Source organism: Medicago sativa, chromosome 5, assembly GCF_051527215.1.
Source record: "Medicago sativa cultivar Bolivia chromosome 5, Bolivia_mono, whole genome shotgun sequence".
NCBI classification, from domain to species: domain Eukaryota; kingdom Viridiplantae; phylum Streptophyta; class Magnoliopsida; order Fabales; family Fabaceae; genus Medicago; species Medicago sativa.
In genome coordinates this window covers 3,683,586-3,700,559 of record NC_140753.1, presented here as the reverse complement: position 1 = coordinate 3,700,559, position 16,974 = coordinate 3,683,586, and the positions used below count along the sequence as shown (strand labels likewise).

Below are 16,974 nucleotides of genomic sequence, written 5' to 3'. Positions count from 1 at the left end.
GCATATAGACTAGGTTGTTAAATGAAAAATAAATTAAGAAGATATTAATGAAGTACATGTAGTGTATATAAAATATTATAGTGTTATGGGCCACACTGGTCCTCTTTTGTAACAAAAAAAATGGGGTGTTGCAATCGCAAGAATTTAAGCAAGGTTTGGCTGATGTCCTCGATTATGATTCTCTTTTTTCAAATGATTAATGTTGAGGGAGGAAATTTGTCTCTCAGTTGGGTTTCTTAATTGCTCAAGTAGAATATTAAGCACGACTATTTTGAGTTTTTTGAGCTACTTTCAATGATACCTTTAACAAATTTTTCTATAAAAACGTTATATTGTTGTTAATGTCATTCGAAAAGATAAAAAATTGTATTATATTGTTGTCGTAATTGAAAAATATAAGTATAATTCATTACAATATGAAAGTGGAAAAAAAAAATATACTTATAATTTTAATCAAAATCAAAACAACTTTAATCAAAATCAAAATTTCATAAAAACCAATTTTCATAATCTATATGCACTGGTGCAATAAAAAAACAGATAAACAGACACAGAGTTCCCGCCTAGCACTAAAATCGATAAATAGATTAATAGTGTGTTTGGTATCACGTTTTTTTCACTGTGCACGCTGCCCAATGTCATTTTCACCGTGATTTTGTGAAGCTGGAAATTCCAGCTTTTGCCAAAACGTGGTTTTTGTGGCTTTCCACCGGTATTCCAAACACATGCTAAAATAGCAAAATAAACTTTGTGTTTGATTTGGATGTGTTGTTTACAATTTACAAATTGAGTATTTAAGGGCAGAAACCATGAGCTACAAGAATGATCAGTTTTTTTTTTTTACCAAGGAACCATATCCATAATGAGAACTCCATCCCCTCCGGTAGCTGCTCAAGAGAGGTAGTTCCTGGGACTTTCAAGTGAAATTCATTCCAACCCACATTCAGTACTTATAGCATGAGTGAAAGGTGAATGATCTTCTGTTTGACAGACTTTACGCAAACTAACAAAAAATGAGTTGCAATTAACCAGTTTTTAAAAAAGGTGTAACCACAATTTATTTTCATTACGAGTTTGTCTCTTTCTCACAGCTACTCCACATGATTTCAGTTAAAGGGATATATTTGGAGCACATTTGTGATTTTTGACTAATGATAATAAAGGGAGAGGTGAATGATCCTGTGTTTCACAGGTTTTAGACGAACTAACCAAAAATGAGCTGCACTTAACCGAATTTTAACAAATTTGTAGCCATATTTTATTTTTATTACCAATTTATCTCTCTCTCAATTTATCCACATGATTTTAGTGAAAGGAATATATTATGGACACACTTGTGATTTTCGACTAATGATAATAAAGTGAGAGCTAAATATTGTTTTTGTTTGACAGAATTTAGGCGTAATCATAGTTTTAGTTGAATGTGACCAAATAATTGAAGCATATAACCATAATTTTACAAATGTGTAACCATCTTTTTATCCTACGTTAAAATTACCCATACACAAGTTGACCAACCTCAGAATATCAAACTAATGACAAAAATCATAAAAGGTGGTCACTACTAGTATTTACATGATAAGTTGGCTTAAAACGATATAGTTTTCACATGATAATTTCAGATAACCAAATAATCGAAGCATATAACCACAATTTTACAATGGTGTAACCATATTTTTTCCTTCGTTCAAAATTACTTATCTATAAGTTTACCAACCTTACAACAGAAAATTAATAGAATTAGAGTCCAATAAACATAAAATATAGTCACTGCTGATATTTAATTGTGTGATTAGTTAGCTTAAAATGATATAATTTTCACATGATAACTCAGAAAACCAAATGATCGAAGCATATGACCACAATTTTACAAAGGCATAACCATTTTTTTCCTGCTTTTAAAATTACTCATCTATAAGTTCACCCGCCTCATAATAGAAAATTAATAGAGTTAGAGTCCAAGAAATATAATAGGTGGTTACTTTTGGTATTTCAGTGATCAATTAACTTAGGTTGGCTTAAAAGGATACAGTTTTCACATGATAATTCTTGGTAACCAAATAATTGAAACATATAACCACAATATTATAAAGGTGTAACCATCTTTTTTCAATGCATTCAAATTTACTCATCTATAAGTTACATGATAATTAAGATAGAAAGTTGAGTGACTAGATGCAATTATTTGTGTTTATAGTACAACATTGATACATGAACAATTATTTTTTACAAGCAAACATGTGTTCAATTAAAGATGGTTATGCAATCTATTCCCACCATTCAATTAGTACAAGCAGCAGAGGCTGCAGGTTTAGGGACATATCCCACCAATGAGTTAGAACCAAACCTTTTTCTACTCCCACTAGGCCATGGGCAACAACAATCTTAGTTTTTTAATAAAATTTACAGTACAATTGGACAAAGTAGATAAATGTCTATGCAATCTAGGATAATATTTTATATCTCAACCATCCAAATAAGACCTTGGATAATTCTAGGACTCCTCTATGGTCTCTAGATTCAAATTCAGATTCCTTAAAGCATCCTCCATCCGCATTCAAATTCAGATTCATCACACCTGGTGGAGGGGGACACCAAAATTCAGCATCAAATCTCACTGTAACAGTAGCAATTGCTGAATGGTTTGAACAATTGAGCTCTGAAGTGAACTCCAAAATTGAAATAGCTATTTGGATAGGATTCAATTGATGATTTTGGAACACCATCTGGTTCCTAACCTGCCAAATCTTCCAGAAAGTGATACAAAAAAATTGAGCTGATAGGTAGTCTTTTTTTATCCACTAATCAGACATCCAGACTTTCAAGCACAAACGAGTAAGAACATGATGTCCTTAGGTAATTTGATTGACTCTACTAGTATTGTCGAATAGAACTATATATAACTATATATAACCAAATTTTTGAAGAGTATAACCAAAATTTTACAAAAGCGTAACCATATGTTTTTCTTGCGTGCAAAATTGGTCGTCTATAAGTTTACCATACTCATAACAGAAAAATAATGCAATTAAGAGTCCAAAAAACATAGAATATATATCTCAATGATAAATTGTCATAGAATGGTATTATTTTAGCAGGAAAACTACATATAACCAAATATTTGAAGCGTATAACCACAATTTTAGAAAGGCATAACCATGTTTTTTTCTGTATTCAAAATTGGTTGTCTATAAGTTTATCAACCTCACAACAAAAAACTAATCAATTAAGAGTCCACGAAACATAGAACCTATATCATTTTTAATAATATTTCAGTGATAAATTCCCTTAAAGTGATATTGTTTTCACAAAAAAACTACAGATAACCAAATATTTAAAGTCTATAACCACAATTTTACAAGGACATAACCATGTTTTTTCCTGCGTTCAAAATTGATCGTCTATAACTTTACCAACCTCATAAAAAAAAACTAATGCAATCAAAGTGAAGATGCACAACAATTTTAATACAAGACATTATTAGTATTTCAAGATACCTCAATCAAAATGTCTTTAATCAGCTGGTTGACATAACCAAAAAGAACATGAACTAACAACCCTAGGTTCAAGCAGAAAACAAAATGAAACAAAAACTCATAAACCCTTAAACTCAGGAAATGCAGAAAACAAAATTTATAAATCCAAATCTCTAACATTAAGCTCTCACATGAACTAAAAGTTCATCACAAAGTACAGTGCAATATAGAGCTCACCTAACTCTCTGCCATAGACATCAGATCTAGAATGCAAACCAAAACGCATGGAGGTGGTGATGGACAAACAACGACGATGAAGAAGGAGTTGTGATTCGATTGTGGGAGTTCATGGAGGTGACAGAACGATGACGATGGATATGGGGTTACGATTCGGAGTAGCCGATGGTGGTGGTGACAGAACGGCGTCGACGGCGGCAGTGAGACCAGAGAGAGGAGGAAGATGAGAAGGTCGATCTGGTGAACAGAGAAGAGGAAGAGGAGAAGATTGTGTGGTTGTGAGTGAAACTACCAAACTACCCATATTGCGTGAAATTCCCAAACTACCCCTGCCACATCAGCAGTGGTACAAAGGGGTGTATAGAAAAGGGGTGTACATGAATCTTTTTCCATATTTGAAACCCACAAATAGTGTAAACCCAACTAAAGAAAGAAGCTTCGACTTCTGGTGACTCGTCTCTCTTGTTTCTACCGTGCGGCACACGATAACATATATAATAAGGTCGATACTCTTTGATTTTTTCTCTGATCGTTTTACTTATTGGAAAAGCCATTTATTTTGATGCTTTGTTTTCCAGGTTTGTTGGAAAAGTGACAATGCTTGTATTATTTGAAACTCCAGCAGGTTTTGCCCTTTTCAAATTGTTGGATGAAGTAAAGCTTTCTCAATTTCAGGTCATAAATAATACATCATAAAAAGTTTTTATACTTTCTTTCATACTTTGATCTCATCTATTTTAAATTATACAAAATTCTTTATACAGGACTCATGGGAGGACTTTTCTACTGCAGACTCTGCAAGAAAGGTTTTATTCTGCATCTCTTCCCACTCATACTTCCCTTAATCTGTTTATATGCGTCTGTTTTTTTATTCACGTTTTGCGTAGTTTATGAAGCTAACACACAAGTTATGCATAATTAGGTGGTCAAATTGATAGCTTTCTCTAAGTTTGAGAATATATCAGAAGCTACAGAGGAAGCTAGGTTCTTGATTGATGGAAAAGCTAGCAAAGGTCTGCGCAAGTTCCTGCTTCCTCATTGTGACAATGAGACGTTATGTGTAGCTGATGCGAAACTGGGGAATAACATTAAGGAAAAACTGGGACCGGTGTGCTGCCCAAGTGTCCCTTAGTAACTTGTGATGACATTTTACATGTCTTTCATCAAATAGCTAACTTTGTCGGTTACTTTTCAGAAAATCAAATGTTTTCACAACAATGCTGTTATGGAGCTAATGCGAGGTATTCAATATCAGTTGAGAGAACTTGTAACTGATCTCGCTGTTCAAGATATGGCTCCGATGAAGTTGGGTTTGTCCCGTAGCCTATCAATATACAAGTTGAAGCATAGTGCAGACTAGGTATATATTCTGTTGATTGTGTGAACAGACAATAGTTTATGTTAATCACTAATGCAAATGTTTGTATATTGTTCTTTTTTTTTTTTGTTGCCGGATACTTTTTGATTCTCCGGATAACAACTTTTTCCTGACATTTTTTTTAATTAGGCGGACACCTTGATCGGCCAGACTATTGGTTTACTCGACGATCTTGATGAAGAGTTGAATACATCTGCCAGGCTATTGGTCTGTGTATTGTTTTTTTTTCTTTGTTGCCTGATACTTTTGATTCTTCGGATAACAACTTTTTCCTGACCTTAAAATGATTTTTATTAGGTGGACACCTTGCTCGTCCAGGCTATTGGTTTACTTGCGATTTTGATAAAGAGTTGAATGCATATGCCATGAGGGTTCGAGAATATGGCTGGCATTTTCCTGATCTTAGCGAAATCATTCAGGATAATATTCAATATGCAAGGGCAGTCAAGCTGATGGTTGATCAAATAAACGCTGCAGAGCTCGATTTCTCTGAGGTAGAAATATGATTTGTCACTCATGTGCTCCCGATTTGTTTTACACTAAAGCTCGTACTCTTTCTTTACCTAACATATTTGAAAACACGGTTTCATGAACCTGTGATGCTTCTTTATACAAATAATATCTAGTTTCACATACTTTAGTAGTTTAATATTTTTCTTTTATATCCTGAAACATATTTCAGCTTTTGCCAGAGGAAGTTGGGGCAGCGTTGCAAGAAGCAGCTGTGATATCTATGGGAACTGAAATTGGTGAACTAGATTTGGCAGATATTAGAGAGCTATGTGACCAGGTTTTATCTCTTTCGGAATATAGAGCTCGGCTTTATGATTATCTCAAGAGTAGGATGGACACCATTGCACCCAATTTGACTGGGGAGCTTGTTGGTGCTCGCCTCGCTGCTCACGAACTTGACTTGTTAAATCTTGCATAGTACTATGCAGATTCTTTGTGCTGAAGACTAAATATGCTACTCTCAAATATGGTCTTATATTTATTTCTAGGATTGTTTCTGAACCAAGGCTGGAGATGTGTGGTACAATGGTTCACTCAACATAATTACTTTAACTGAATTATGTTGAGTCGGTTGGGATAGATAACTGTTCCTATAGGGTGTTAGTTAGCTGGTTACTATGTCTATTAGTTATAAATAATTGCTTCAAACTCATGTTGAATCACACCATTGAATTCATTTGTAATCTTTAAAAAGAAAGTGAATTGATGAGCAATAAATTATTTGATTAGTGTGACGAAATCTAAGAGTGCCTTGCTCAAAGTCTAATCACCAAGAATATCGTGTGGAATTTTTCTTTTGTTATCCAATTGCAATTGGAAAATGATATGTATCCCGAGGAATGGGATAGCGATAATTTCACGACACTGTTCAATATATTTTCTATATTTCATCCATCACCCCCATGATTTGTGGACAAGCATGCTTTTAATTGGCTAAAAGTTTTTCGTGGTGCTCTCGGGATCAAAATTTTCTAGATAAATAGCATCACTCTATCCAATTACCTTGTTTAGTCATCATGATTTTGAATTCCATCATTGTGTAATTTCTGAGCAATGCCGATACTCCAACACTAATATGTATATACACTATTCAATCGTACAGATGAAAAGGAAAATAACAAAACTAAGTGGGCACAGAAAGTATGTGTGTTGGAAGTTGAAACTGGGGTTAATATCTCTACATTTCATGCTATCTTCATTCGCTCAATTACTATAGTTTTAGAAATATATATACAATACAAAACATTAGTCTAAATATTTGTTAATGAGTAGTCACAATAATTTTTCAATGTATCAAAATTTTAAAATAGTCTTTGATATACATTTCGTTAGTCAAAAAAATCTTTGATGTTGAAATAGTTATTCAATGTCAACGTTAAACTCTTTTCATATAGGGACCGACAATAGGCATTCAATTTCAATCCCTATAAGTATTTACTTACAGTCATATCTGGATTATAAGTACTTGTACAAATTAATATGACAATAAGTAAATATATCGAGAAATTAGTATGACAATATTAACTATACATTTCTCCCTCAAAAAAAAAAGACATTTTAGTGTAAGAGACTATTTTGAGTAATATAGTGTACAATCATAGATTATTTTAAAATTTTGATATATTGAAAGCCTGCTGTGACTACAATTATTGTTTACCCCTATTTGTTGAGAATACATCCCAAAACATTTAAAAACTTTAGTAATTGAGAGATTAAATTAAGTAGAAAATGAAGAAGATCTTAACTCATCGGAACTTTCCAACATGGCAACATGGAATAATCTTTCTAAAAATTAAAAAAGCACAATGGTGAAATTGATTTAGATTTGACCCTTTTTAAATTTTGAAACCACCAAGCATATTGTTGTGATCACCCTGCTTATTACTGCAAAATCCATTATAGGTCACTGCTTATAGCCTCCTCCACAATAAGCACCACTATCCACCATGGTGGAAGTAAACTTTAAAAAAATTGTTGTCTTGAATCTCAAAATGAAGTCGAATTTGATTGGACTGTAGAAGAAGGAAGCATCCAGACTTACCCAAGAGCTTACCAAAACAAAACAAAAACTTGGTTAACGGAGTACTCAATGTTACTTCTTTTTAACTAGATGGGGTTTATGAATCTTGATTACATCTTCTCATGCTCTCACATTCTTATACAATGCTCCTTATCTATTATTTCAAACAAAAATACAAAAAAAAAAAACCATTTGTCGTGAATCAAATTGAGAAGCTCGTAATGTTGTATCCACCGTGAAAACTTGGCATGAAATGTGAAAGGATGAAGTAGTCTTTGAAGATCAAAATACAAAAAAAAAAAAAAAAAACCATTTGTCGTGAATCAAATTGAGAAGCTCGTAATGTTGTATCCACCGTGAAAACTTGGCATGAAATGTGAAAGGATGAAGTAGTCTTTGAAGATCAAAAATAGATTAAATCAAGGCCGTAAAAAAATAAATTAAACATGGAGTGAGGGCAATTATTACTTTAATTTGATTTTATTTTTTCTTTTTTTAATTTAGGCCGATGTGTCTTAAAAAGTGATTTTAATTAATTGACAGTGTGAAATTGATTTACACTATCCTATTAGCATTCTAATTAAACCCTACATTTAATTAAATCATTATAGCATCTTTTTCGGTGTCTTAAAAAGTGATTTTAATTAATTGACAGTGTAAAATTGTTTTACATTGTCAGTATTCTAATTAAACTCTACATTTAATCAAATCATGATAGCATATTTTTGGGTTAATTCGTAAAATATCTTTACAAATAAGGGTTAATAGTGTTTTACCCCATGTAATGTAGGCTATTTTCTATTTTCCATCTTGTAAAATTTTTGTTTTAGTTTTTGTCCTTGTAATTTGAAGTTTTTTTTGGTTTTGAACATTCTTGGCAAATTTCGCACCCTATAATTTTAACAAATTTTGATTTACCCCTATAATTTGAGGAAATTTTGGTTTATCCCTTGCCATATCATCGATTTTGTACGGCCAATATTCATGAAGATCCAAAACCAAAAATCTTAAAATTACAAGGACGAAAAATAAACAAAAATTTTACAAGGTGGAAACTAAAGATGACCTATATTACAAATAACTAGACTTTTCACCCGTGCTATCGCACGGGTCTGATATAGATGAAGATTATTTTTGAACAAATGATTTTTAAATTGCTAGTTGCGACTAACATGTATGACATTTATATTATATTCGCAATAAGACAATCGAATATAATGACATGAAACAAAATAAATTTATCACAACTTTACACTAATATAAGATTTTATCTTACAAAAGTAGTCTAAGTTATAAGTTTTTGCTAGATGGGGTAATAGGAACGTGATCACTACTTGATATTTTTTAGACAACTTGATCACAACTTAATCATATTAATGTCCTCCACATGTTTGATTGTTTCCTCTGTGATCCAATTCAGTTCACTCTCTATACATCCAATAACTTATTTTGTTGTTTCAAAAAAAAAAAAACCAATAGCTTGTCGCAAAAGTGTGTCTAGGAAGCTTATTAATGCATTGTTCAATATCAGTGATTTATGATTTTTAAGATTGAATTAGTAATGTGACATAAACACACTTCAGTGGAATACAATTGTATTTTACTCTTTATTCTCTTTCAATTTTACTAAAAGTGTGCCAATTGATTAGGAACATACCTAATATGCAAAACCTGTAGTTTTTGAAAACTTGGAAATAAATTGATACTTCACTTGCTGTTAAAAAATAAATAATTTGATACATCAGACAACAATAGAACCCTTATAAGAGTGTGAAAGCCACTGATCCAAGATGACATCACTTCACTATAAAAAATCACGTGGGAGTGCTCTTGGCTTAAAACAATATGACTTTTTTAGGAGAATTGATGGTTGTTCTTTATATAGTTAGTAAAATTAATGTATTAGAATATTTCAGCATAACTATAACTATAGTTTACATAAGTATTCAACACCAATAAGTTGGTCACGGACTTACACCATTACAATGTGGGAAAAAGAGTGTTATAACACCAAAGCCACTAAAAAAATTCATCAAGACACATTATTTGCCTCAATTGAAAGAAACTTGATCACTTATACTTATGATTTTTAAGATTGAATTAGTAATGTGACATAAACACACTTCAGTGGAATACAATTGTATTTTACTCTTTATTCTCTTTCAATTTTACTAAAAGTGTGCCAATTGATTAGGAACATACCTAATATGCAAAACCTGTAGTTTTTGAAAACTTGGAAATAAATTGATACTTCACTTGCTGTTAAAAAATAAATAATTTGATACATCAGACAACAATAGAACCCTTATAAGAGTGTGAAAGCCACTGATCCAAGATGACATCACTTCACTATAAAAAATCACGTGGGAGTGCTCTTGGCTTAAAACAATATGACTTTTTTAGGAGAATTGATGGTTGTTCTTTATATAGTTAGTAAAATTAATGTATTAGAATATTTCAGCATAACTATAACTATAGTTTACATAAGTATTCAACACCAATAAGTTGGTCACGGACTTACACCATTACAATGTGGGAAAAAGAGTGTTATAACACCAAAGCCACTAAAAAAATTCATCAAGACACATTATTTGCCTCAATTGAAAGAAACTTGATCACTTATACTTATGATTTTTAAGATTGAATTAGTAATGTGACATAAACACACTTCAGTGGAATACAATTGTATTTTACTCTTTATTCTCTTTCAATTTTACTAAAAGTGTGCCAATTGATTAGGAACATACCTAATATGCAAAACCTGTAGTTTTTGAAAACTTGGAAATAAATTGATACTTCACTTGCTGTTAAAAAATAAATAATTTGATACATCAGACAACAATAGAACCCTTATAAGAGTGTGAAAGCCACTGATCCAAGATGACATCACTTCACTATAAAAAATCACGTGGGAGTGCTCTTGGCTTAAAACAATATGACTTTTTTAGGAGAATTGATGGTTGTTCTTTATATAGTTAGTAAAATTAATGTATTAGAATATTTCAGCATAACTATAACTATAGTTTACATAAGTATTCAACACCAATAAGTTGGTCACGGACTTACACCATTACAATGTGGGAAAAAGAGTGTTATAACACCAAAGCCACTAAAAAAATTCATCAAGACACATTATTTGCCTCAATTGAAAGAAACTTGATCACTTATACTCAGCAAACTATACAGAGGCAACTTCTGCCACAGAGAAGCATGAGTTGCACAGTTATAAGGCACCTCTCACAAAATACAACAGTCTAAATGAATTCGGCAAGCTGAAAAACAGTGATATGGATAGTCTGCTAGCTACGTCTCTCTTGATTGATACATCAACTCCCCACTGAAGATACAATACAGCAACCAAAATCCTGAAACAGTATGCATATATCAACACTGCAAAAACTACAACACACTACTCAGACAGAACAACTCCAACTCGAAGACAGGCTAAATCAAAGGCAAAATGACCAAACTATCATGACTTGACTTCCCCTTTTTTGGATAAGAAAACATGTCAAAAACAATAAGATTAAAGAAAACATGTAGAGCATCTCATCAAATATAGCTTTAGTTGACCACATTATGCCAGGTTTTGGTTGTGATATGTCAGGGTAAAAACAACATACTCTATTATCATATATCTTTTCTCTATCAAGACATGAAAAACTCAGGGCATGTGAAAAAGTAAAATACATCAAAACAACTTCCAAAATTCCTATAGGAACCAAAAAACATGATAAGTAATAAGCCTCCAAATTATTCATCAATGTATATCTAAAGACTAAAGAAAGCAAAATATAATCAAGCATCATTCTCATAGTTAGGGTACGTAAAACAGTAATTGTAGCCATTAGGGTTTTGGAAAAATTAGGGCTTCAAAATTGGCTTGGGACAACTTTTATATATAGATAGATTAAACAAATTGGAATTAAGCATTAGGGTTAAAACAGTAAATTTAAGCATTAGGGTTTAGGTTAAAATTAGGGCTAAAATAAGCTTTCGGGTTAACTTTTATAGATAAATATAGATAAATAGATTAACGATTTAGTTAGGGTAAAACAGTAATTGTAGCCATTAGGGTTTTGGAAAAATTAGGGCTTCAAAATTGGCTTGGGACAACTTTTATATATAGATAGATAAGCTTTCGGGTTAACTTTTATAGATAAATAGATTAACGATTTAGTTAGGGTAAAACAGTAATTGTAGCCATTAGGGTTTTGGAAAAATTAGGGCTTCAAAATTGGCTTGGGACAACTTTTATATATAGATAGATTAGGGTTAAAACAGTAAATTTAAGCATTAGGGTTTAGGTTAAAATTAGGGCTAAAATAAGGTTTCGGGTTAACTTTTATAGATAAAAATAGATTAACGATTTAGTTAGGGTAAAACAGTAATTGTAGCCATTAGGGTTTTGGAAAAATTAGGGCTTCAAAATTGGCATGAGACAACTTTTATATATAGATAGATTAGGGCTTCAAAATTGGCTTGAGACAACTTTTATATATAGATAGATAAGCTTTCGGGTTAACTTTTATAGATAAATAGATTAACGATTTAGTTAGGGTAAAACAGTAATTGTAGCCATTAGGGTTTTGGAAAAATTAGGGCTTCAAAATTGGCTTGGGACAACTTTTATATATAGATAGATTACTTGACAAATTTGATTGGACAATGGACGTGCAAGTCATAAAAATTAATTTTAGGGTTAATTAAGTAAATGATCCCTATAAATATTTAGAATTTTGTTTTTATTCCCTACAACGAAAAATAGCATTTTTAGTCCCTATCAAAAAATTCCGTCAACTTTTTTGGTCCCTAAAATGCTTAAGGAAAATGTCACAAGAACTGAAAAGTGTGATTTTATTTTATAGAACTAAAAACAAAATTATGTATATTTATAGGGACTATTTAGTCAATTAACCCTTAATTTTATAAAGAAATAGGGGTATGTCTAAATAATAATAAAATTTATAAAAATGAAAAATAAAATAAAATAAAATCGAAACCCTAGAGAAATAGTGTAAACCCTATAAAGAAAAAAGCTTCCACTTCTGCTGCTGCTCGTCTCTCTCGTTTCATCTTCTCCGCTCTGCTGCACACCGCAATCCACAAGGTCAATACTTTTCGCTCTCTACGAAACTATCAACTTGATTTCTTCTCTGTTCGTTTTTCTTATTCTAAAAGCGCTTTATTTTGATGCTTTTGTTTTTCAGGTTTGTTCCAAAAGTGTTAAAATGTTAGTACTGTTTGAAACCCCTGCGGGTTTCGCCCTTTTCAAAGTGCTCAATGAAGGAAAGCTTTCTGAAGTTCAGGTAATCCATTGTTATTATCATCTTCTAAACTTCTCTGCGAACTTGGTTGTATTTTCAGTTTTTTCAATTGCAATGGTCGAAATGTTTGTATTGTATGTATGATTTCTGATTCATGACTTGGTTGCATTTTCAGCTTATTTAAGGAAAGATGTTTTTTTTTTTTGATTGTAATTGTTGAAATGTTTGTATCTTGTATGTTTTTAAGGAACACTGTTTTTTTGTAAGGATACACACATTTCAACCATTACACCTTTTTTTTTGGAAAATGTTAACCTGTTCCCCGGGGCACTGGTTAAGGAAGCAAGTGTAGAAACTTTTGTATTGAAAATTGTGTAATCAAGACTTCAAAAGTCAAAAAAGTGTCTTTTTTTTATTTAATTTTTCCTTTTTTAGATACCTTAACCAGTGCCCCGTGCCCCGGAGGCACCGGTTAACACAACCCTTTTTTTTTTTTTAGTTGTATCCTCATGATCTATGAATTATAGTGATGTATGGGGTTTAGCAGATTTGCCACAGTGCTTTATTACCCTTAAATTTTAATTACTCAGTAGCTTTTCTAGTTTGTAATCTATCAGAGGCTATGAGACACAGACACTGACACATTGACACCGATGATCATTTGAAATTTGAATGTAATCACATGTGTCACTCTGGTGTTGGTGTTGCACAATGACACATGTCAGACGCTGGACACACTTTCGATTAGAAGTGTCGGTGCTCAGAGTTCATATTACAGTGAACTGTGGAAAGTACTCTGTTCTTGATTCCTACGTTCTTTCATGATCTGATCTAATATGTTTATAATTTGCAAACTTCTTTACACAGGATTTATGGAAGGAGTTTTCCAGTGCGGATGCTGCAAGAAAGGTTATATTCTGCATCTCTTCCCATTTATAAATCCTTCAATTGCGTGTTTACTGATGTTGGCAATATTATGATGGGGAAACTATAGTTTATCTGTTTATATATGTCTGCTTTTTATTCAAGTTTTTTCTTTAGATTATGAAGCTAACCCCAAGTGATGCATAATTAGGTGGTCAAATTGAAAGGCTTCCAGAAGTTTGAGAATATATCAGAAGCTACAGAGGCAGCTAGTTTGTTGATTGATGGAAAAGCTAGCAAGGGTCTGCGCAAGTTCCTGCGTGCTCATTGTGATAATGAGACGTTAGCTGTAGCTGATACGAAGTTGGGGACTATCATTAAGGAAAAACTGGTGTGCTACTTAGTTCCCCCTAAGAAACTTTTGATGTTTGACATATCTTTCATCAAATAGCTAACTTAATATTTTTAATTTTGCAGAAAATCGACTGTGTTCACAGCAATGCTGTTATGGAGCTAATGCGAGGTATTCGATTTCAGTTGACGGAACTCATAACTGGCCTCGCTGTTCAAGACATGGCTCCGATGAGCCTGGGTTTGTCTCATAGTCTATCAAGATACAAGTTGAAGTTCAGTGCAGACAAGGTGTGTTTGTATATTCTGTTGACTGTGAATATACATTCGTTTATGTTAATCACCGAAGCAAATGTTTATCGATTTTTTTTTTCTTCTGATGTCTGGTACATTCTGATTCTTTGGATAACAACTATTTCCTGACCTTAAGATGCTTTTTACCAGGTTGACACCATGATCGTCCAGGCTATTGGTTTACTCGACGACCTCGATAAAGAGTTGAATACATATGCCATGAGGGTTCGAGAATGGTATGGCTGGCATTTTCCAGAACTTACTAAAATCATTCAGGATAATATCCAATACGCAAGGTCTGTCAAGTTGATGGGTGATCGCATTAATGCTGCAAAGCTTGATTTCTCCGAGGTAGAAATACAATTTGTCAGTCCGTGTTGCCAATTGTTTTACTCTTTTACATTGCAATTATCACATGAATGTAATTTTGATTTACTCTTAAATCTTGGCAATTTAGACTCTGTTTATATCCACACAAAGCCCGTACTCTTTCTTTACCTACATGATTGAAAATACGGTTTGATGAACCTGTGATTCCTCTTTAAACAAATAATATTTAATTTCACATACTTTAGTACAACAACAACAACAACCAAGCCTTATCCCACTAAGTGGGGTCGGCTACATGGATCAAATGACGCCATTGTGTTCTATCAAAAACCATATTTGGATCCAACTCATTGACCTCTAAATCTTTTCGAATGGTTTCTCTAATGGTTTTCTTAGGTCTTCCTCTACCTCTTTTAACCTGACTCTCCTCCATTTGATCTTTTTTCATCACATACTTTAGTATTTTAATATTTTTCCTTTATCCTAAAACATATTACAGATTTTGACAGAGGAAGTTGAAGCAGAGTTGAAAGAAGCAGCTGTGATATCTATGGGTACTGAAATTGGTGAACTAGATTTGGCAAATATTAGAGAGCTATGTGACCAAGTTTTATCTCTTTCGGAATACAGAGCTCAGCTCTATGATTATCTAAAGAGCAGGATGAACACCATTGCACCCAATTTGACTGCTATGGTTGGGGAGCTTGTTGGTGCTCGCCTCATTGCCCATGGGGGTAGCTTAATAAATCTTGCAAAGCAGCCTGGTAGTACCGTGCAGATTCTTGGAGCTGAGAAGGCTCTCTTTAGGGCATTGAAGACTAAACATGCTACTCCCAAATATGGTCTTATATATCATGCATCATTGATTGGTCAAGCAGCTCCAAAGTTCAAGGGCAAAATTTCTCGGTCGCTTGCTGCAAAGACAGCATTGGCTATCAGGTGTGATGCACTTGGAGATGGTGAAGACAACACCATGGGATTGGAGAACAGAGCCAAGGTACTTGTTGTACTTTGAGTTATATGTCCCTATGGTTGTTATACCAAACTTCACTTACACATTTTGTGTGCAGCTTGAAGCGCGATTGAGGAATCTCGAAGGCAAAGAATTAGGTCGATTTGCGGGTTCTGCTAAAGGGAAGCCCAAGATAGAGGCATATGATAAGGATAGAAAGAAGGGAGCTGGAGGACTGATAACTCCTGCTAAGGTATATCTTTTGTTCATTTGGTATTGATTGGTACAATTCATTTTACTCAGTCTGCTGATTGTTCTTTTCTTTGTAGACATATAATACTGCAGCCGATTCAATTATCGAAAAAAAATCTGATTCTGCAATGGATGAAGATACAGAAGAGCTTTCTGCTGCTGATAAAAAGAAAGCAAAGAAGGAAAAGAAGAAAAAGGAGAAAAAGGAAGAAGAGGATACACAAAAATCTAATACTGCAATGGATGAAGATACACAAAAGCCTTCTGCTGCTGATAAAAAGAAAGAAAAGAAGGAAAAGAAAGAAAAGAAGAAAAAGGAGAAAAAGGAAGAAGAGGATACAACTTTGCAAGCTGATGTAGATGGTGACCAGGAGCCAGAACATGAAGTTGTGAAAAAAGAAAAGAAGAAGAAAAGGAAGGAACCTACTGAGAATACTGAGGTGGAGAATAGAGACACAGATTTGAATGCAGGAGAAAAGAAGAAAAAGAGGAAAAAATCCTCAGAGCCTGAAGATGCTGCTGATATGCCAAGCAAAAAGAAAGAAAAAAGGAAGAAGAAAAATGCCGACTAGAGCGGAATGGAACATGCAGATTGGCATCTGCTATTCAATCTGGTGAATGGCAGCCATTTTTGTATACCTCTTTAGCTCAGTAGTTGTTCCAGTATTATTTTTACTTGTCATTTTCATGCAATTTGTAGCAGTTATACATCCTTATGATTTATTTAATGGGGTAGGTCGTCTTAGGGTAAATTTTGTCTTTTTGGACTTAATTTCATGCAACTATGTTTTTGAGGGAAGTTGATACTTACCCTTTGTTCTATTTACACCTTGCTGATCTTAAGTTAGCAAAAATTACACGCTTGTATATTTGAGATCAACTAGAAAAAGTTAATTCTAATGCTTAGATAATTTTTTTTCTAAACTGATAAAATCAAAATCTCATCCTATGGTAATGTTGTTATACATGTTCTACTTTGTAAAAAAAAATCAGTGTCAACAAAAGAAAACGTAGATAAAAATCAGTGAGCACATATCTCT

The 16,974-nt window shown here is 33.1% G+C and overlaps 2 protein-coding genes across 2 annotated transcripts; both read left to right on the top strand.

Moving 5' to 3' along the window:
• Window positions 1-4,090: 4,090 nt before the first annotated feature.
• On the top strand, window positions 4,091-6,022 carry LOC146919238 (putative nucleolar protein 5-1). The gene is made up of 7 exons (XM_085710689.1): window positions 4,091-4,161; window positions 4,292-4,388; window positions 4,478-4,519; window positions 4,636-4,821; window positions 4,909-5,023; window positions 5,389-5,585; window positions 5,774-6,022. The coding sequence occupies exons 1-7, from the start codon at window positions 4,091-4,093 to the stop codon at window positions 6,020-6,022; spliced, it is 957 nt and encodes a 318-aa protein (XP_085566815.1).
• A 6,658-nt stretch (window positions 6,023-12,680) lies between these two features.
• Window positions 12,681-16,756, top strand: LOC146919237 (putative nucleolar protein 5-1). Its single transcript, XM_085712514.1, has 9 exons — window positions 12,681-12,734; window positions 12,835-12,933; window positions 13,759-13,800; window positions 13,967-14,146; window positions 14,233-14,397; window positions 14,551-14,751; window positions 15,230-15,727; window positions 15,801-15,935; window positions 16,012-16,756. The coding sequence occupies exons 2-9, from the start codon at window positions 12,856-12,858 to the stop codon at window positions 16,504-16,506; spliced, it is 1,794 nt and encodes a 597-aa protein (XP_085568640.1). The 5' UTR covers window positions 12,681-12,734; window positions 12,835-12,855; the 3' UTR covers window positions 16,507-16,756.
• Window positions 16,757-16,974: the final 218 nt, after the last annotated feature.